At 49.0% G+C, this 20,862-nt stretch overlaps 1 protein-coding gene across 3 annotated transcripts in view; it reads left to right on the forward strand.

The window, feature by feature from the left end:
* Positions 1-20,862, forward strand: part of LOC147616105 (uncharacterized) — an 83,324-nt gene that overhangs the window by 21,657 nt on the left and 40,805 nt on the right. For all 3 annotated transcript variants that reach the window (XM_086778747.1, XM_086778748.1, XM_086778749.1), the window contains one exon: positions 19,170-19,349. In XM_086778747.1, coding sequence (XP_086634873.1) covers positions 19,170-19,349 — 180 coding nt within the window. The remainder of the gene's footprint in view (positions 1-19,169; positions 19,350-20,862) is intronic.

Raw genomic sequence — 20,862 nt, forward strand, 5'->3', positions numbered from 1 at the left:
GATATGAAGGTCAATCTCTTAAAACACCACCTTGACTCCAAAGGGGATTTGGGTCTCTTATGTGCGTATCTGTCTTTGTGTATGTACCCATGGTGTATGTGTACCCTTGTTTGTGTACCCACTTGTGTCGGTGTGTGAACAACCCCTAAAAGGGTTATTGTTCTTGTATGTGTGTGAACACTCACTTATGTGTGGAAGTAAGTGTGTGTGAACCCACTCTTAGAGTGGTTAGAATAAATACGTGTGTGAACACTCACTTATGTGTGTGAACACTCACTTATGTGTGTAAGTGAGTGAGTGCGTGTGAACCCACACTTAGAGTGGTTAGAATAATTATCTAGATATTATTCCTGTTTGACATAAGTAGTGATGTCACGCAGATGAGCCTCTAAGGCTACTAAGGCATGTAACTGGTGTAAGCTTTAAACATCACATCAATCAATATCATTGAGTTGTGCAACACAACTCTCTCTCCCTCCTTTGCTCTCAGCTGCACAGAGCTGAATTGGGTCATCAGGAAGGACACCGTGAGACTGGATACTTAGAGGACTTGGCACCCACCCGTGCAACCGCTTGGGACGAAGATGGCCTTTTATAGGGACCATTTTCTGCGCTTGGCAGAGGACGGCTTCATCGCATGCCCGCACTACATGGACACACATCTGTCATTTGGGGTGCGATGTGCGATTGGGTAGATCCACACCTCATCCCATCAGTTTAGAGTGGAGACAGCCAGATATGGGCCATGGGCAGTTGCACCAGCGGACAGGATATATCAGCTTTGTCACACAGAGGCTGAGACAGAGGCCACTATGTATGCAGATGCCCAGTATACTATGAGATTAGGGGGAGGGTCCACTCCCCGGTGAGAGCTCTCCCACAAGAGTTGCCATTTGCCCCTCTGCCCCCCAACCCCCGCCATTAGCGGATTGGCGGGATTCCATGAGGAGGAGAGGAGCATTCGTTGGGGTCTTGCTTCTCTCTAGCGACTTCAGGAGAGTTCCCCAGATAGCCCATGGATTGAGAGTCAGCCAACTCGTACAATGTTTAGATCCATAGAGGAGAGGAGGGTGCAATACAGATACTATGCCAGAGCTTCCTACTCGAACCAAGCCATAGATAGAGTCACTGAGGATTTCTTGAGATTGCCAGTCCCCATAGGCGGAGAGATGGTATTCGTGGGCTTTGAGGCTAGGGTGGAGCTATCGTTTCTGAAACAACCCCCCCCCCCCCCCCCCCCCTCCCCTCCCCTCCCCTCGTGAGAGCCATTGCCACAGATTTTTTCAGATCCCTCATCACGGGTGTTCCATTATCCTTACAGGTGGTGGATGCGTGAGAGAGGGTCTGGCGGCACACGAGAGAGGTGGTTCGCCCTGCTCTTCGGACTTTCCTATTGACTCCCTTCACAGTAGAGGAGTTGGTGGGGGCCTTGATTGCTTTTCCTAGGGGCAAATGCCTCGGGGCGGATGGGCCAGTTTCCTTTTTTCTTCGCCACTGGAATCGCATGGAAGGCGGCCTTCGAGCAACCTTCAATGAGATTATGACCACAGACACCATGCGAGAGAGGCTTTCAAAGGGTTTGATTCATTTGATTCCTAAGGAGGGTGGGGTGACAGATTGGAGATTGGGCAGTGGAGACCCATCACCCTCCTTGGGACCGCCTACAAGATTTTGGCCAAGGCCATCTGCTGGAGACTTCAGCCTTTATTCCCTGACTTGATCCATGCATGACACTTAGACAGGTTTTGTTCAAGATTGGAGCATTTTGGACAACATCTTCACTTTCTGGGAGGCGACATCAGCTAAGATGTGGTAGCAAGATCTCATTGTGCTCCTTTTGGATTTCAAGAAAGCTTATGATAGAGTTGACTGGGGCTTTTTGGAGGGCACGATGTACCGGATGGGTTTTCGAGCGGAGTGGATCCATGGCGTTTCTGGATTGTACTGAGCCTCTCACAGTTAGGTTCTCATTCAAGGAGTTAGAGGTTACAGATTTCCCCTTTCTCGCTTGGACCGGCAGGGTTGCCCACTAGCAGCCTTCACCGAGGCCATGAGCAGTTTTCTCTTAGCTCAAGAGACTAGGCTCTAGAAATTGCGTCTCCCCATCTGTACTCAGGAGAAGCTAGATGACACATCAGCTTACTTATCCGGCGATGTGGGGAATCTTCAGAGATTTGCAGAGGCGATAGAGATCTCCTGTCACGCATCAGGAGCGCAGATCAAGTGGCACAAGTTGTGTGGTTTTTGGGTTGGCTCTCCACCCGCTCTGACTTGGCGTCGAGTTGAGGCTTTTCAGTGGATCCCGAGGGGCACTCTAGTTCGGTATCTTGGATGCTAGGTGGGCATCGATATCTCCCCTGAGCAATAGCTAGTCCCTCTGCTTCTGAGCATTCGGAAGAAGCTTTTGTACTGGAGTTTAGCGAGGCTTTCCTTAGCTTGCTGAGTGGTGGTAGCGAACCAGGTTCTTCTTGCCACCACGTGGTATATTACTTTTTGCTGGGCCTTCTCCCGCGCCTACATTGGTCAGGTTCAGCGGTTGATCCACAATTTTTGTGGGCGGGTGGCGATGGGAGGCTTGCCCGGGCCAAGGTGGCTTGGAGAGTGATCATATAGCTGCACCATAGAGGGGGCCTAGGCATCATTGACCCTGCCATTCAGAGCCGTGCCCTGCTAGGCAAGTTGATTGTTAGAGGACTTGTCCCAGCCGGCGAGCCTTGGAAGGATTTCCTCTTGGCTAGGATTTCAGCCCGTACTTCGAGCTTGGGGACCCTTGGCCGTAGAGCACTAGATGGATCTTCATGGAGATGCGGGCTTGGGGCTTTGCGTAGCTTTTTTGGACATATTTGCCGCTAGCCTACTTCGAGCTTGGGATAACCTTAGGCCGGCCCTCTAGCAGCTAGTTCCGGTAGCCTCCGAGGAGCGTCTTTGGCAGCCCATGATCTGGAACCCTTGATTCGTTTACTTAGTGGCCACATGCTAGGGGCCTGGCCTCATGCATCGTGGGGAGCGCTGAGCATAGGACCTGCTAGATCCCTTGAAGATTGGCTTGCCTTCAGATAGCTTCCCCTAGAGGCTCGGGAGAGAGGCCTGTCCGGAGCAAAGACAGACTCAATTTTGACATCGACTCTGCTATTCCTCTGAAGTGGTTGACCCCTATCCTTGACCCTACTCCTTGTAGTGGCTGGGAATGTTACCAAGCATGATATTCTCTTGGCAGTCCATGGTGTGGATGAGAGCCGTGCCTTGCTATTTTTTTCGATTGGACCCCATGGCAGATTAGAGAGGTTAGTGCCCCCCTTGGGTGACTTTAGTGGATGCACCTTACAAAGGGCGAGGGTGATCGGATTTCATGCATATGAGTGGCACATTGACCCCCCTCTGGCCAAGGTGGCCAGGGAGAGACTAGTGTGTTTACGGAATTGGGAGAGCTGGCCCATCACGCGCCTCCAGTTGGACCTGGGGGAGTAGACTTGGCGTGATCGTGTAGACATGGAGGAGACTCTGGGTACCCCTTTTTTTTGCGTACACCACACGGCTAGGCCGTAGGATCCATATGCCCGAGGTCGAGGGCACTCTGGTAGCAGCTGGACACTCGCAGTCTTAGGGCCTTCCCCCACGTTTTCTCTCATATTTTTGGAAGAGGCTCTGGGACAGTTTTCAACCTCAAAAGACCACCCTTGTTTTTGTGGTTGCTGGGACAGGAGTTTGGCGGATGGCACATGGTTGGCCATTGGCTGTCGACGTGTTGGATTATATCATCACGAGGTGGTCTACATCACCATTTTCATGCTTGTATTGACCATTTATGAGGCCCTGCATTGGCATATCTTAGCAAATATTATTCAGCATTTTTTTTTGCCATTTTAAGGTGTTTTTCAGCATTTATATAGCATTTTATGCTACTGTGCTGTTGTCGGCCTACTATAGCTGGCCGACGAGCATATGGGGGAGTATAAAAGGGCTGACCCCCCTTTCTCTCAATTCATCTCATTTTTCAGCATTCACTTGAGGTCATTAGCAGCTGCTACTGCGTCTTACCATTGTACAGCACCTACGGGCTTCCCTCGTACTCAGTTTTCAGCAACAAACATCAGTTTCCAGCATTTACAGGTCTTGTACTTGGGCCTACATCTGTGTTTTCTATTTGCTTCACTTTATTTCATGGTATCAGAAGAAAACGCTGACCTGTGAGCAGAAGAGAGCTATGTTTTCTGTTTTGGGGTAGAGGCTTCGACAGTTTGCTGCGTTTTCTGCAGATTTCAGCGTAGAAGCAAAGATTACTGATTTTTATGCTGGTTGGATTATTGAAGCCCTCTTCTAGGTGCTGAGGATAGGGATCTACATCTTGGAGAGATCTTCCTTCTTTCTCTTCTTTCAGTTTCCCACCCTCCCTCCCTTTCTTCTTGCTATGCACAGCCTGAGAGGAGGACTTGCTGATTTTTTCAGCCCCTTTGTTCAGAGAAGGTTTCTTGTCAGAGGACATGGCTTCACGTGGTTTCTCTACTGCTGCTCTTTCTCTTGTTGATTCTCTAGCACCATCATAGCCTGGATCCCCTACTCCAGTTGCTCCACAGGTGGTTCCTATTCCCAATCTTTCCTCTCTGAGTTTCTCTCATCCAGGTCTTGCTCCCACCCCTACCCACATACCATCCTACAATCCTCCCCAAGTTAGTGACTCCATGAAACGTACAACAACCAACTATCATACTTAGTCTTTCTACACTCAGTTGTTGCTAGAAGGAGCCGGTGTGTGGATGGCTATCTCCATATCTCACTTGGTGGACCCTGCTTTGAGAAGCATATTGGATGCTCCAGCTCGTCTTATCATTATCCATTGCATGATTCCATCCATACAGGCACAGTTTGTCTCTTCCCGAAGTAATGCTCATCAAATATGGACAGAGATCCACATGAGGTATGGGTGAGTTTCGACAGTGAAGATTGCCAAATTGGAGTCAGATCTAGAGAAGCTTACAATCAATGAGTTAGATAACTTGATCGAGAAGATTGGAGAGTTCACCTGGATCAAGCTTCAGCTTGAGGAGTATGGGAGCACCATCAACAATCCCATCCATAAACTTCTTGGTAAGTTACCTACTTCCTTTGACTCTTTCAGGGATAATATTTATTTCCGTGATCCTCTCCCCCCTTTTGAGGAAGTTGTGAGTTATCTCCACGACTAGTGCATGCTTCGCGGAAAAGGCTGCCTTTGTTGCCTCTGTCAAGGGAAAAGGCGAAGGTGGAAAAGGGAACAACAGCAGCAGCAGCAGCAGCAACAACAATAAAAACAAAGGCAAAGGCAAGGGTAAACAGGATTCTAAGGAATCCAAGGACAAAAGCAATGAATGTGATTACTATGGCAGGTCAAGTTATACTGAGGCTCGCTGCTTTGCTCATCCTGATGATTCTCGAGCAGCCAAAGCCAAGTATAAAGCCCAGGATGCTTCTAAAGCATTTGACAAGGACAACACCAAAGATAAAGACAGTTTCAGAGGAGGGATCTGCAAAAGTTGCATACATGGCAATCACAGATTCATCCACTTCTTCACAGGATTCATTCCTCGTGATCACAGATATGACTTCTCCTGAAGAGGTTAGTGATAGACCTGAAGCAGTGGAATGGGTTGGTGATAGTGGTGCTTCTGCGCACATTACCAATCAGGCTCATATCTTGGAGGACTACCAGACTCTCTTTTCTTCAGTTCGTATGGGCGACAACTCTTCGCTTCCTGTCATTGGTGTTGGTAATGTTTCTTTGGGTTCTTTTGCCACCTTACATGATGTTCTACATGTACCACGGATTTTCAAAAATCTGTTTTCAGTATACAAAGCTTCTCAAAAGGGACCATTGTCCCCCTAACACAAATGCATTTGTCAACCAGCTCGCTGAAGCTCACACTCCCCCCTGCTCGCGCTGTTGCCTGCACGCCCTCCCCCCTTCCTGCCCACGCGTCTGCTCCTGCCCTCCCGCGTGCCCTCACGCAAGCTTCCCCCCCCTTCTCCGCCTGGCTTTCTTGCGTGTCCGAGCGCACCCGCCCCCTGCTCCTCTCCTTCGCGTCCCCCTCCCTTCATCAGTGCCCCGCCCCCCCTCCGCCAGCCGTCGCCCTCTCCCCCCCCACCCCCCTCCTTTTTTCACGCTGCTTCCCCCCCTCCCCCCCCGGGGTGTTTGTGTGTGTGTGTGTGTGTGTGTGTGTGTGTGTGTGTGTGTGTGTGTTTTGTCTTCGCCGCCTTATCCCCTCCTCTCCTTTTTTCTGTTTTCTCGTCCCCTGGGTTTTTTTTGCCTTCCGCCTTCCCCCTCCGCCCTTTGTGTGCAGCTCGGTTCTTGTAGGACTCCGCATTCGCTCCGCCTTTGACATAGCTTCAGACTCTAATGGAGGCTCCTCCCCCCCACCTTAGAGGGACTCTCCCGTAGCCCCCTCGCCCGCCCCTGAGGATACCCCCATCAGGCTTTCTCTTTCGCCAGAAGAGGAAGCGAGCCTCGCCGCAGAGGTGGAACGCGTCCAGGCACACTCCACCATCTGCCGTATAGTTGGCACTCGCCCCAGCAGAGGGGAGATCCAGGATCTTCTCCAGGCCCGCCTTCTTGCAGATGTGGGCAAGATCCTGGACGTTCAGCTATTGGGCCGTGGACACTACCAGATCGAGTTCGAGACAGCCCAGAGCGTGGCCAAGGTCCTAGCCATGAGTCCCCTTGACATCAGGGGGGCTCGGGCATTCTTCAGACCTTGGCAGCATGGCTTTGACCCAGCAGCAGCCGAGCAAGGAGAGCGCCTTTTCCATGTTACAGTTTGCTTCCCTGGGCTCCACCGTGAGTACCTTCCGCTCCTTTCTAGGCTAGGAGCATTGGTGGGTTCGGTGCTTGAGGCTGGCCCCACAGTAGCTTCAGTGGTGGCCAGAGCAGCTGGACTATCTTCGGTTAGAGTTTTGGTTCCTGACATCTCCTCCCTTCTGAAGGTCATTCAGCTACCTAGGATAGGGGGGGGATGGATTGATCAGAGAGTGGAGTTTTCGGGGCTTCCAAACCAGTGCTTTATCTGCAGGCAGGTCGGCCACCTGGCCAAGGCCTGCTCTCGCAGGAGACCCCGACCTTCACTGTAGCAGCAGGCCCCCGATGGCCCGCCCACAGATGCGGCTCGGCAGGCAGCCTCCGGGACACCTGCTCAGCCCACAGAGACCTCGGAGTGGCAGCCTGGACAGGGGCGCCGTCGAGGGAGACAGCCCCAGCAGCACGCCCAGAGACCGATGCAGCAGCAGCCACAGTCTCAGCATCATTGGGTTCTCGTGAGGAACAGCTTTGCTCCCCTACAGGAAGAGACCCCAGCGTCGACTGAGGACCAGGAGATGCCAGCACCCCCTCCTTCGCCCCCACCCCCCCCTCCCCCGTCCCCCCCTCCCGCCTCGCTTCCACCTTCGCCTCCTCCTGTCCCCGCTCCGGTTTTGGCAGCGGCCCCTTCTCCACCCCCTCCCCCCCCCGCTGTCCTCAGCTCCCCGGGAGGCCCTGGTAGTTCCCTGGCGCTCACCTTCAGTCCGGCGAATACTGAGCACCGACCTTGCTCGAGCACCGCAGAGGAGACTTACCATGCCGATTCGGGCTTCACGCATATCCTCTATCCGCAGTCGGCTGAGTCGCCTCGACACTAGACAGCGCTCGGAGGCTTTTGATTATTCCTTCACACGGCTTTTTGGAGCGGAGGGCCCCCATGAGCCAGCACCCATCAGAGTTCATGTAGTGATACCTCCGGCCCGAGGGGAGGAGGCACTTGATTTAGCGGTGGCCTTCTCATTCCCTCTTTGTGGCCCTAGTGACCGGGAGTGATCTCGCTCTTAGCACTTTGAAGACTCAGACAGTTGAGTTTTCTCACCATGTGAGCGATCTGGAGGTGACAGATGTGATAGGCCGACTATGGGAGTTGGCTCATTTTCTCCTTGATCCCGGGAGTGTGGATGCCTCCGGGATTCGACATCTGGTGGTTCGCATAGTGGCAGACTTAGCACGCGACCTTGGATATGTATGCATACACGAGGTTGCTCTGTTTGAGCGGGAGGCAGTCACCATGGGACACAGCCACTGGCGCCTGAATCGAGATTCTTGCAGCACACCGGGTGGGCAGATTCGTAGCCGCTCGGATGGGGACTATTTTGAGAGGACTCCAGCTCCTAGTCCGGGGAGAGAACCTGCTCGATGCTGAGTTTGCTGATGACACGGGTTTATTTTTGCATGGCCAGGAGGCCAATCTTCAGAGGGCAGAGCAGTCGCTTCAGGTTTTTAGTGCAGCTTCGGGAGCATTGATCAATTGGCGCAAGATAGTGGCCTTTTGGATCAGTAGCGCTCCCACTCCGGCATGGAGCCCAGACCCGGGTTTTCGATGGATTCCTCCTGGCACAGCAGTGCGGTATTTGGGATGCCAGATTGGACTAGATTTGTCACCTGAGCAGCAGATTGCTCCGCTTCTTCTGAGCATTCGGAGGAAGCTTTTGTATTGGAGTACAGCTCGGCTATCCTTGGCTGGGAGGGTGGTGGTGGCGAATCAGGTGCTTTTAGCGACCATGTGGTACATCACGTCTTGCTGGATCTTCTCGAGCTCTTGCATCAGCCAGGTACAGAGGCTGATCAGGAACTTTCTTTGGTCTGGGCGGGACGGTCAGTCAGCCCGGGCTAAGGTCGCTTGGGCAGTTATTACACTTCCGCTGGCCCAGGGGGCTTGGGCATTATAGATCTAGTTGATCAGAGTAGAGCCTTATTGGGGAAGCTTATTGTGCGGGGGCTGCTTCCAGGCGCTGAGCCTTGGAAAGAGCTTCTTTTGCAGCGGCTGCAGGCTCGGGCTCCTCCAGCAGGGGGTACTTGGGCATCGGAGATACGATGGATCTTCATAGAGATGAGGAGGACAGGCCTCAGTAGAGGATGGGAGGACAGATTTGCCTTGAGCATCCTGCGAGCTTGGGAGTTGCTGAGACCGGGACTCTCTCAGAGACTTCCTTCTTGTGATGAGGAGCGGGCGAGACAGCCGCTCATCTGGAGCCCAGCGGTTCGCACAGAGCAGGGTCATATGCTGGGTTCTCGGCCTCGTCTAGCCTGGGGACCATTGGCGGCAGGCCCAGTACGTAGTTTTGGAGACTGGCAGGCCTTCTGCAGTCTCCCTGAGGAGATCCAGGTGGAGAGGCTGAGTCACTTCAGAGGGGGGTTGATTATGAGGGATGACATTTAGGAGGCACTCACAGAGGAGTGATTCACGCCTCTCGAGCCAGTGGCCCCACGGTGGATGGGAGCCTTTACACAGTTGGAGATCCTGATTGCTGTCAGAGCTTGCACTGAGGATGGTAGATGCCTCTACTATGAGATCCAGGATGAGGGCATACTTCAGAGAGTGGAGGTGGAGTCACCTTTGGTTGCAGAGTGCATTTTTCAGAGGATACGGGTAGTGGCCGCCGCTTCTCGGAAGTGGCATATTGACCCAGACCCTGCAGATGTGGACTCTGATTGGCGCATATGGGCTTATGCAGCGCGGCCTTGGCCCGGCTCCAGTGGGACCCTGGCGACTACGAGTGGCATGATCCTTATGCATCCCCCGAGGCCACAGAGATCACCTTTTTCCAGTATACAGTTCGGTTGGGGCGACATATTTTGACGGCGAGGAGATTGGTCTCTCCAGCTGCATCGGAGCATTGGCGGCTACATGGACTCTCACAGGAGTTCCTGGAGGATTTTTGGACCAGGCTCTGGGCTAGTCGACAGGCACGTAGGATCTCAACCTTCCAGTGGCTGGTCGCCCACAGGGGCTCTGCAGTTGGCACCTGGCTTTTCTACAGCGGTCTTCCGGCGGCCGATGCGGCCACCCTATGGAGACACAGAGACATTGCCTATGGGACTGTCCTCAGGCGCAGCAGATTTGGCTGCGCATTCTGGCCCCCCTCTCTCCAGAGGGTATGTATACGTGGGGTGCCGTTGCTTGGTCGACGTCGTCAGGGCCTGCTATGGGCTATGAGACGGAGCAGGACAGCCAGGCCATCAGATTCATTAGGGGCCAGCCTCGCCTGCTTCCTTCACCGAATTTCTCGTCCTCCGGCCGGACACAGGAGAGGGATCTACGATGGGAGCTCCTCAGCAGCCTCACCATATGGTTCACCTGGAGAGCCCGGTGTTTTAGGGCCTTTGAGGGGAGACTGGAGCCACCAGCAGAGACTGTTCGGGGGATTTGGCAGGAGTTGATCCACACTCTGCGAGGATAGTATGACCGCATCCGGGGTGACTTGGATGAGGCGATCTTGCGGCGCCTTGGAGACTCAAGAGGCGGTATATTATCAACCATATGATGCTTCTGCAAAAGCATCAAACTTCGAAAATTTACATGCCCAAAACGAGCATGCCATAGCTCTGCATCATGCATAGCAGGAGTGTGGGCAGCCACTGTATTTGCATCATAAGTACGCTTGTCATAGCTGGCCAGCTTATACAAGCCTTTGTATCGTGTTCCAGAAGTGACTATTTCATAACCCTTTGATGGGTCTTTTACCAGACACTTCCCATCTTCAAATTCAACCTTTAAACCTTGGTCGTTTATGGCTGAGACGGAGAACAAATTTTTCTTTATCCCTGGAACATACAATACATTTTTCATACATATATTGGCACCATTGGTTGCAATAAGTATGAAATTGCCAATTCCCTTTACTGGATATGTGGTATGATCTGCACATGATACAGTGCGGCCATTTGAAGCATAAACCAAGCGCTGAAATACATCTTTGCATGAAGTGATGTGGCTCGAAGCACCACTATCAAAATACCATAATACATCCTGTCTGTCACATGCAATGCAAGACATATCATTGTCTGAAGCACTTGGTGTGTCACTAGTGCATGTGACCAAAAAAGTGTACTCTTCCTGAATTACATTAGCTGATTTCTGTGCTTTGTCACCAGAAGAGTCTGCTACTGCATTGCCTGCTTCTTTCCTTTTCTCTTTTGCAATCCGCTTTCTACATTCATTGATGTAGTGTCCAGGCTTAATGGCAGTAGTGACATTTGTCCTTCTTTTTGGGTTTGTTTGCATCCCCTTTGTCAGACTTTTCACCACCAGAAGAGGGCTGTCCTTGACCAGTCTTGCTAGACTGTTGTCCCCCATGCCTAAAGCTCTTTGCTTTACCCTTATCCTTGGCTGTAAATGCCTTGTCTCCACCACGGTTGCTCGATAAGTTTGCTCTTGTTTGCTCTTCCTGCAAGAGTAAACCCACCAGCTCTTCAAAAGCGACGGGATCACCACCTTCTCTCATAGAGAGGTTGAGAGGTGTGTGAAAGCCCAAGTAGGAAGGTGGTAAAGAATGACGAGTGTTGGTGACCAGCTGTCTGTCTAGGATAACCTCATCAATGTTGAGCAATTGTTCCTGCAAATCTTTCACTTTGGTGAGATGATCTGCCATGGAGTCACCCTCATCCATAGAAAGAAGATCCAGTTGCCTCTTCAAGTAGGTAACTCTTGCCTCGTTGTGTACTTGATACATCGCTTCCAATGTGTCCCATGCAAGTTTCGATGTCTTGCAAGAACGAATGTGCGGAATAATAGTCCTTTTCACTGAAAGGGCTATCAATGACATGGCCTGTGCATCCCTAGAGTCCCATCTCTTCTGCTCGTGTGGGAGTAGGTTCTACCTCTCAGGAGCTCTTTGAGCACCTCCCCTTTGAGGCGTGGCTGGTTGTATGATAAGTGGGCGTGTGTCATCACCACACACGATGCCCCAAAGCCCTTAGGCTACCAGCAAATTACGGATCATGAAACTCCAGAGGGAGTAGTTAGATCCATCCAACTTGTCCTCCTGGGTGAGCACACCAAATGCATCTGTAGCATTTTGAGAAATGTCAACAAAATATACCTGCACGCAAACCAAGCACCAATGTGCATTGCCAGGTAACCAAATGTCTTGTGCAAATGTTTGCCTACAAACTGAAGCAAGTGTAAACCTGCACCAAATTGTCCAATTAAACACAATTGTTGTTTTCTTTGTGGTCTCCCTTGTACTAACAATAGAGGGTACTTCTATAGAGGATAAGAGAGTATACACACACCTTGACGTTATCATGCCCGGAATATCTGGAGGACTTGGCTTTCCGCTGGGACTTGTGCCTTTGTGTACATGCCCGGAAACGCATGGAGGATTGGCTTTCCACTGGGTCTCGTATCGCATATACTTGCCTGGAAACACCTGATCTTATATGGTTTCATGAACGGAAATTGCTCATGCCAATGCTGCATTGCATAGCATCTTTATGTGCTTGCCTGCAAATGAAATTGCATGCTGTTTTCATGCTTGCATGATCTATGTGTAGTTCCGGGCTAGGGGACGCCCGCCTGTGAACTGTGCGTGTGAAACTGTCTGCTGACATGGTTGTGTGGCATGTGAACAGGTGGTAAGTATTACCCAATCTTGGCTCAAATAGCCCTTAGGACTTAGCCAATATTTATAAGTGAGTGCGTTCCCACTTCATTAAAGTTTGGGCGCCCAAAAGTCACTTATAAATTATGACTGCTTTCAAGTTCACACTCACTGAAGTCCCGAGGCGGACAAGACTCAATGTCCAGGACCTGATCCTCCCTTTTTACTCATAAATGGGCATCTCCCCATGTCCTCTCACCTGATTGGACCCCAATTCACTTACTTATTAAGAGAAAATTGGTGTTTTCTGTTCATGAGGATTTTTGGAGGCTGAAAACTCTGTTTTTCCACCATTTTTCTCCATTTCCAAGCTCTCCATAGCCATACCCAACTTGGCAGGGTGTTTTCCAAGCTTCCAAGAGTGTTTCCAAGTGCTAATCACTGTCGTACTCACTCCCAATGACTGAAATTCAGCAAAACAGCTCTCATTTTTGCTGTAATTTTTGGTCTTTTTGCTGAAAACCTAATTTCAGCCTTCCTTTCTCAAGTTGAACCATAGGGGAAGCTTTCCCAGGGTTTCCTTCATCCTCTCGAGGACTTTTGTCGCGAAGGATTGCGGCAAATCGAAGATTTCAACACTTCTAAAGCTTCCAACGCGAAGGCTTCCGCTTGCAACAACTTCTATGAAGACTGGTAAGCTAATTGGACAATGTGTTGTCATTACTTATTCAGTAGAAGGGCAGGACTCCTTGTTTAGCCGCCCTGTGTAGTATTTCTCTTGTCCTATGTGCTCTTGAAGATGTTGCTATCTTGCTTGGTAGTACATAGAGCCAATGGTAGAGAATATGGGCACTGAAGTCGGGCCGGGCATCAAGGCAGCTCCTTGGTGATCTACATCGACATACCATTGTTTTCTAAATGCTGAATTTCATATGCATTGGCATGGAGGATTTGGCAATGGATGCCCGTGAAGCTATGTATTGAATTTCTCCAATAGTAATACAATTTACTCAAGGGAGGGGTTGGCCGTTCCGGCTCATTGTGTGTCTCTTGTCAATTCAGCGATTTACTTCTTGTATATGAGCAAGTGTCCTTCAAATCTTAGTGTAGTTAAGTGTATTGATTAGCATTGTGTTCAACCAAGTTACACCAAACAGCATGAATGACACCACCTGCAATTTTTCTGGCAAAGGGGAATTTTTGGCAAACCCCTAGAAATTTCTGAACCTGACCTGCCCTGAAATGGTTGCAAATTTTTATTTTTTATTTTTTATCTGCTTAAATTTCAGAAATCAAAGTACTTGGCAACGCGGCAGATTTGCAGGAGGCTGGCTGATGGTGTGTAGAGTCAGAGATCAAGCAGGGTCAGACGTGGCAGGAGGTACAAATGGCCATGTGCAGGTATTGAAGACAGCAAGCAGCAGGTACAGGCGGGCACAACCCTGGCAAGCGACGGGTGCAGGTACAGAAGCTGCAGAGGCACGTGCAGGTACTGAATGTGCAGGTGACGTGGCGAGGAACTGACCGGCGTAGGTACGGGGTGCAGATGAGCCGGCGGGGCGCAGATATAGTTGTGGGAGGAGCGATGGCCACGGCTGGACGGAGCCGGCGAGACGGGCGTGGAGATTTGCAGGTGCCCCCGGGGTGGCCAGAGCGGGGCGCGACGGATGGCGGAAGCAGGTTGTGACGGAGGGCGCGAACAAGGTGCCGCCGGCGGAGGTGGTTCGCTGGCCAGTAACGCTGCCGGCGGGACGGGAGCTGCCGCCTGCGAGCTGAGCGGCGTCGGTCCTCTGCACAATAGTGCCGTTGGCTTTGGGCGATTGTGGCGGCCAAGCCTAGAGGCGGACGGAACAAATTGCCGGACGGAAACCGCCAACGGACGGAGTGGTTCCGGTGATGGATCTGCTCGACGGAATTCCACAGGCGACGGAAATTCACAGGAAACTGCAGAGACAGAATTTCGAGAATCTGAGAACCTCCAGTGCAAATGAGAGAGAGAGAGAGCGAAGTGTGGTAGCCACAAAATGCAAGTCAACCATGTGTGTCACATCCATATAATATAGAAGTACAAAATATTATCTGTAGAGTGTCCTTTCACGCTTGATATCCAAGGGGAAAAACCACATGGGAAAAAGTGTCCTTGGTTAAGCCCTGTCCACACATAGCACTACCATAAGTGAGCATATGCCTACACACCCATGTGTATCTTTTGCAGAAGGCTCTTTATGGTCTCAAAGAGGCACCCCGTGCTTGGTATCAGAAGATTGATGCCTTCTTATTATCTCTTGGCTTTGAGAGGGCATATGTTGACAACAATCTCTATGTGCTTCTTTTTGATGGAGATATTTGTGTCATTGTTTTGTATGTTGATGACCTCATTCTTTCTGGCTCTGGTATTGGGTTGGTCACACAAGTTCAGTCCAAGCTTTCAGAGACATTTGAGATGATTGATCTTGGCCTTCTACATTCTTGGGCTGGAGGTTTGGTAGAAAGATGACTGTATCTTCATTTCTCAACAGAAGTATGTGAAGAAGCTACTGTCACTTTATGGGTTGTCAGATTGTACACCTCTCTCTTGTCCCATGGATCCCAATGCCAAGTTATCCAAGGAGGATGATACACCCTTGGTGGATTCCACAGAGTACTGGCAGATTGTTGGCTCAATGCTTTACCTTGCCAACACCCATCCCGACGTCTCCTATGCTATGAGTGTCCTCAGCCAGTTCTTATGAGCCGCTATTTGGTCGGCTTCACAGATTCTGATTGGGCAGGTTATATTGATACTCGGAGGTCTACATGTGGATATTGCTTCATGCTTGGTTTTGGATTGGTTTCTTGGAAGAGTTGGGGGACATCTTCGATTGGCCTACCGTTCTACAAGGGACAATGTGGCTGATCTCTTCACCAAACCACTTCCGAGAGCTACTATGGAGGTGTTACTTCAGCGTGCTGGTATTGGACCGCCCCTTTGGCGCTGAAGAGGAGGTGCTGGATTATATCAAGTCCAGATGGTCTACATCACCATTTTCATGCTTGTATTGGCCATTTATGAGGCCATGCATTGGCATATCTTAGCAGATATTATTCAGCATTTTTCTACCATTTTTAAGGTATTTTCAGCATTTATATAGCATTTTATGCTACTGTGCTGTTGTCGGCCTGCTACAGCTGGCCGACCAGCATATGGGGGAGTATATAAGGGTTGACCACCCTTTCCCCTAGTTCAACTCATTTTTCAGCATTCACTTGAGGTCATTAGCATTTGCTATTGCTTCTTATCATTGTACAGCACCTACGGGCTTTCCTTCTGCTCAGTTTTTTCAGCAATAAACATCAGTTTCAGTTTCCAGCATTCACAGGTCTTGTACCTGGGCCTACATCTGCGTTTTCTATTTGCTTCACTTTCTTTCATGACCAACAGCTTGTCCGAGGTGTGGCCATCCCCAAGAGTCTCGGCGACATTGTCTTTGGGATTGCTTGAAGGCTCAGCAAGTTTGGCAACGGATTCTCCGCATCTTCACGATGGACAGGACCTCTACCTTTACTATTACAAGGAGCATTGTCGCTTGGACCCCCTGAGGTTGAGGTTGTCAAGGCTTATGAGGAGGAAGATGGGGGTCAGGTCTCTCACCTTTGCATTTCAACAGTGCCAGTCCCAGCCCCATCTTCTGATCACTGGACTCTTGGTTTGTGCGAGAGATGGGAGATTTGTAGCAGCATGGCATATCTAGAGAGTGCGATGCAGCGAAGTCATCGAAGGCACCCACACTCTGCCTGCGGAGTCCATCAGGAGCATTTGACTTGACATCATTCATACCTCAGAGGTGAGTGGAGGAAGGTGCTTCTGAGCGTATGTGGAAGCATCGGGAAGCCTTCTTGAGGCATTGGTGGCTTGGCCCTTTTCTCACAGATAGAGGTGGTGCACACATATGATGAGCGTTGTTTTTACAAAAACAAATCGGGATGTTTTAAGAAAAAAAGCTATAGTGTTTTTTTGAAAAAAGCACACAACCTTTTTGGAATTCAAAGAGGGTCTCCCTTTTGGTTATTCCGACGCACACACTAGGGCAGGTTTCACCCTAGGGTTTTACTCTTTCCATCGTCCTTTTTTTTTTGGGCTTGTCAGCAAGGGACGGAGAGATATACAGGCCAGACAGCACATGCTTTCTTGGGACTTGCAAGAGGGAGGTTTATTTGATTTTGTCTAGCTCTTTTCTTCTACCTCATGGCAACCCCAGCTGGATTGTCTTCATTGATGGTCTATATCATCATGTGGAGCACCATGGGGGAGTAACGGGCTATGGTTATACCGGGGTTTAAGGGGACTGTTGAGATAAGAGCAGGTGGAGAAAATTTCATTCTTTGATACTGAGATGGCAAAGCCCAATTGGATAATTCCTTGGTTCAGCCAAGAATCCACAAAATCCTGAATTGCTCCCTCTTATCACTCACATAAAGCTTTGGTGTGAAAGAAGGGCCATTGAACTAGGTATCACGGAAGAACACCGGTTCAAAACTACCCACTGTAACTACACCCGTAAGCATCTTCTCCCGAAACTTCCACCTTTCCCAGGTAACGGGAAACTACAGATTGTACAAGGCCTCCTCACAAGGCCGAGGGAAAGCCTTGATTGCGTGGCGGAAGATTGTGGATAAGCTGATTTCAGTGGCTGAATTTGAGGCTCAATTCTGGGCTAAATTTCTTCAATGACAAATTTGTAGATTGTCATGCAGTTTGGACTTACAGATGACAAATTTGTAGATTGTCATGGAGATTGGACACATTTTGTTGTAGTGCATGGTACTCTTGGAGATATTTCTTTTGAGTATCCTCTAATAGAGTTAACAGTTTTAAGTTGGGGTTTAAGTGGGGCTCCTGGTTTCATGGAGGTTCTTGTGAATCGGACGAGTCTCAACCACGGGGGTATACGACCTGACTACTATCAAGACTGATTCATGGATGCGGTTCAATACATTGATGAGATTTCTCTATGTACACGTGAGATAGCTTTACAATTATCAGCGTGTGGAGAATGAGCCATAGTGCTTGTTGGTTTTCCTTGAGGTGCACTGATTGCAGCCCTCCCACTGCAGTTTGTTGGAGGGCCCCCTTGGATCATGGGACACCCGGAGGGCCAATACACTTTTATGGGAAGGACAGACACATGAACAAGGTTTAAAAAGGACATTGGTGTGTAAATAATGAGGATTTTCACACATTTTTAATACTTGGGTAGCCATTTTATTTTTAAGGCTGGACATCTTATAATGTGGGCACTCCTATTGAAAGGGTTTCACACTCGTTTAAAGAGGCGGACAAGTTATTCTATGGGCACCCTGTGTTTTAAAGGGTTAACTCTCAATTTAATATAGGCTGGCCACTGGACACCTTCAGGTACTGGGCACCGAGGACATTGAAAGTGGCAAGAAAATCAGTTTGGGCATCTCTCTGGGCTGTGGACACATTTTGGGCATTTTATGGATTTGATACCATATGTGAGGGGAGCTGCTCTTTACAGGCGCCCACATGGGGTGTGCAAGTTTTTTACCGTATGGGCACCTTTTCCTCACATATGGGGACATGACACATGGCACACTTGTGGTGTCTCAATGGGAAAGAAAGAAAATTATGTTAATGTCCCAGTGTTATGAGACCAAACCTTTCGGTTATGTGGCACCCCGTAGTTTTTATCATGGCTCGTGAGGCACTGATAGGTATCCGTGGTGGACATACAGGTCACAAGAGACTCCGAAATACCCTACACATACTTACCACCTGGTCACATGGACAAATCCAAGCCAGATTCAAACATTCCAAACATACAAGTCAATGGGGTTAGTCCGAGGTGTCTTCGGACGCCAATGGTGTTTACACCGGTTGTTAAGATAGACTAAACTCATTACAAATTGTTGCGTACATTCTACGAGATTTAACGTTCATCAAGATGAATGCAGTGCACAAATTGCATTTGACAATCTCCCATTCCCATAATGGTCACATGGACAAATCCAAGTCAGATTCAAACATTCCAAACATACAAGTCAATGGGGTTAGTCCGAGGTGTCTTCGGACGCCAATGGTGTTTACACCGGTTGTTAAGATAGACTAAACTCATTACAAATTGTTCCGTACATTCTACGAGATTTAACGTTCACCAAGATGAAGAATGCAGTGCACAAGTTGCATTTGACAATCTCCCATTCCCATAATCTTGTACCTCTACCACTGGGCTTAGGCACAGGCACCAACCCCACGTTCCTCACAAAATCCATCCAGATTCATTAATGAGTTCTAATAATCACTTAGTCCCGGGCCAGCTGGTGACAGATGTACTTTGCTATGGTTAGGGATATGGGGTGTCTTCCTTTCGTGGCAAAGTTTCACCTTTTACCTGAATTGGTATGGGTGTCTTTTGGTGCTGGCGATAGTCAATTGCTTTGAACAATTGCTCTGAATCATTTGAAATATCTAAAGCAGTGTGGGATGAGGCATGATCTCAGTGCAAATAACAGAGCTGAGTTGAAACAATTAGCTGGTAGTTTGCATGTGTGTTTGTATGTTTGTATTTTTTTCAGGTCTTGGGTGTCAACTTTTACTCCATTTGTGGTCTTTACATAAATGTAAGACTGTTAATGGCCGCATATATTCTTTTGAGTTGCAGTTTCGGCTAATTTTGTGTTTCCTCTCCTTTGTTTTTCATCGTTTGTCAAGAGATTTGAAAATTGGATAATTTTGGGGAACTAACAGTTGCACGATTTTAGGTAACTAAAAGTGAAACTTGTCAAATTGTTGTCTGCAGCGTCGGACTGCACAAGAAACTCTGCTTTATAAGGACGAGCAGTTAAGAGAGGCTCAAGCGTGGATACAACGTGCCCAGGAACTTGATACTTTTCATGCCAATACAAACAGCTCTCTGCATGCTGAACTCAGAGATCGTACCGAGCAGATGAATCAACTTTGGTTGGGTCAGCAAAGACAGGTGAGCTGTGTCACTTGTGGTATCTTTAGTATACTTTTCAGTAATGGTTTGGAGGTTTGTGAGTCAATTGAGGAAGTTAAGATTACACATTTTTCCCTTTGTTGAGTACGTTAAACAAGTTGAACTTTCCATTGAAGTATTTCATATCTAAGCATGTTTTTCTGATTGCTCTATCCTGTCATGGCTGACAATGGCAAGGTTAAGCTTCACTCATTTCTAATATGTGTTTTGCCTTTTCTGTCTGGGTTTGTTTCGAGCCTTTCACCCATAAGAAGAAGACACAACTTGCAATGTATGCAAGACCACTTGCAGAATTCAGGATTTTTTTTTTGGGGGTTGGTTTGTTGCAGAAAGAAGACTTTATTAAGTATGAATAGACCAAGGATATTTCATACTACAAAACTTAGAACTCAAATTTACACATACAGATGGTGAATAATATTGTATTACAATACAATATTTGGCTATAAGGTCCATGTGCGTGTGCTCTTGACCGGGAAGAAAGAAAGAAGAAAGAAAGAAAGAAAGAAAGAAAAGATATATTAATGTCTACGGAAGGCCAGATTGGGCTATGAAACAAATCTGTATACAACAAGTCCATGTCGTGAGTATCATGGAAAGAAAAACTGAAATGAAAAGCTAATCCTAGTCATATGTAGCTCACTATGCAGTCACTGTCTAGCATGCTATAGATGGTAAATGGTATACTACTAATTCCGCCCAGTGGAGATGGTGGGTTATAGTACATCATACATGGCGCATGGGGTGAGGAGGACTCTCACATTTGTTGTGCCCTGGTGTAGCCTCTGGAGTCTCTCCTCCATAGCTCTACGGTATCGTGCCTGGATCTGGGCAGACTGGGCCTGATGGAGTAGTGGTGGTTTGCGTCCGGGTAGTCGCAGTCTCTTGGCAGCTCTGATCTCAGAGGCTTGCTATAGTGTGAGCCCTCGTCGGGAGGTAGATGATACAGGGGGAGGGGGATATGGCTCGCTGATAGGCCTGAAGAAGCTGGTGATCTGTGGTTGGGATCCCTGGCTCCACACTTGTAGAAGCCTCTCTCTCTCTCTCTCTCGGTGTAGCTCAAGGAGGAAAAGGGCTAGGCATCTCTGATCAAGATACTCCATCCGGCTAAGTGGGGCAAAACCCTCTTTGAACAAGCAATGGTATCTCCCTCTGATCTCATAATATACAGGGCATCTGCATATGTAATGCTCCTCTGACTCTATCTCTCTGTGGCATAATCTACATACTATGTCCTCTCTAGGGGTCCGTGCTGCTCTCCTTGCCTCAATCTCCAGAGTGAGAGGAAACTGTGATCTGACCGATAGTCACCCTCATAGCGTGAGACTTGTGTACATCCATGTAGCCTGGACGTCTGACAAATCCATCCTATGTGAATCTAAGGAAATGATCTCTGTAGTACTGCATCTTGGTTGGAAGGGGACCCGACCAAGTCTCCTTGGTGTGCATCTGGATCAAACCCTGTCTTAGAACTCTATTCCTCTCCTCCTAA

This window comes from Cibotium barometz, chromosome 39, assembly GCF_041138505.1.
Source record: "Cibotium barometz isolate CiBa-2024 chromosome 39, ASM4113850v1, whole genome shotgun sequence".
Taxonomy (NCBI): Eukaryota; Viridiplantae; Streptophyta; class Polypodiopsida; order Cyatheales; family Cibotiaceae; genus Cibotium; species Cibotium barometz.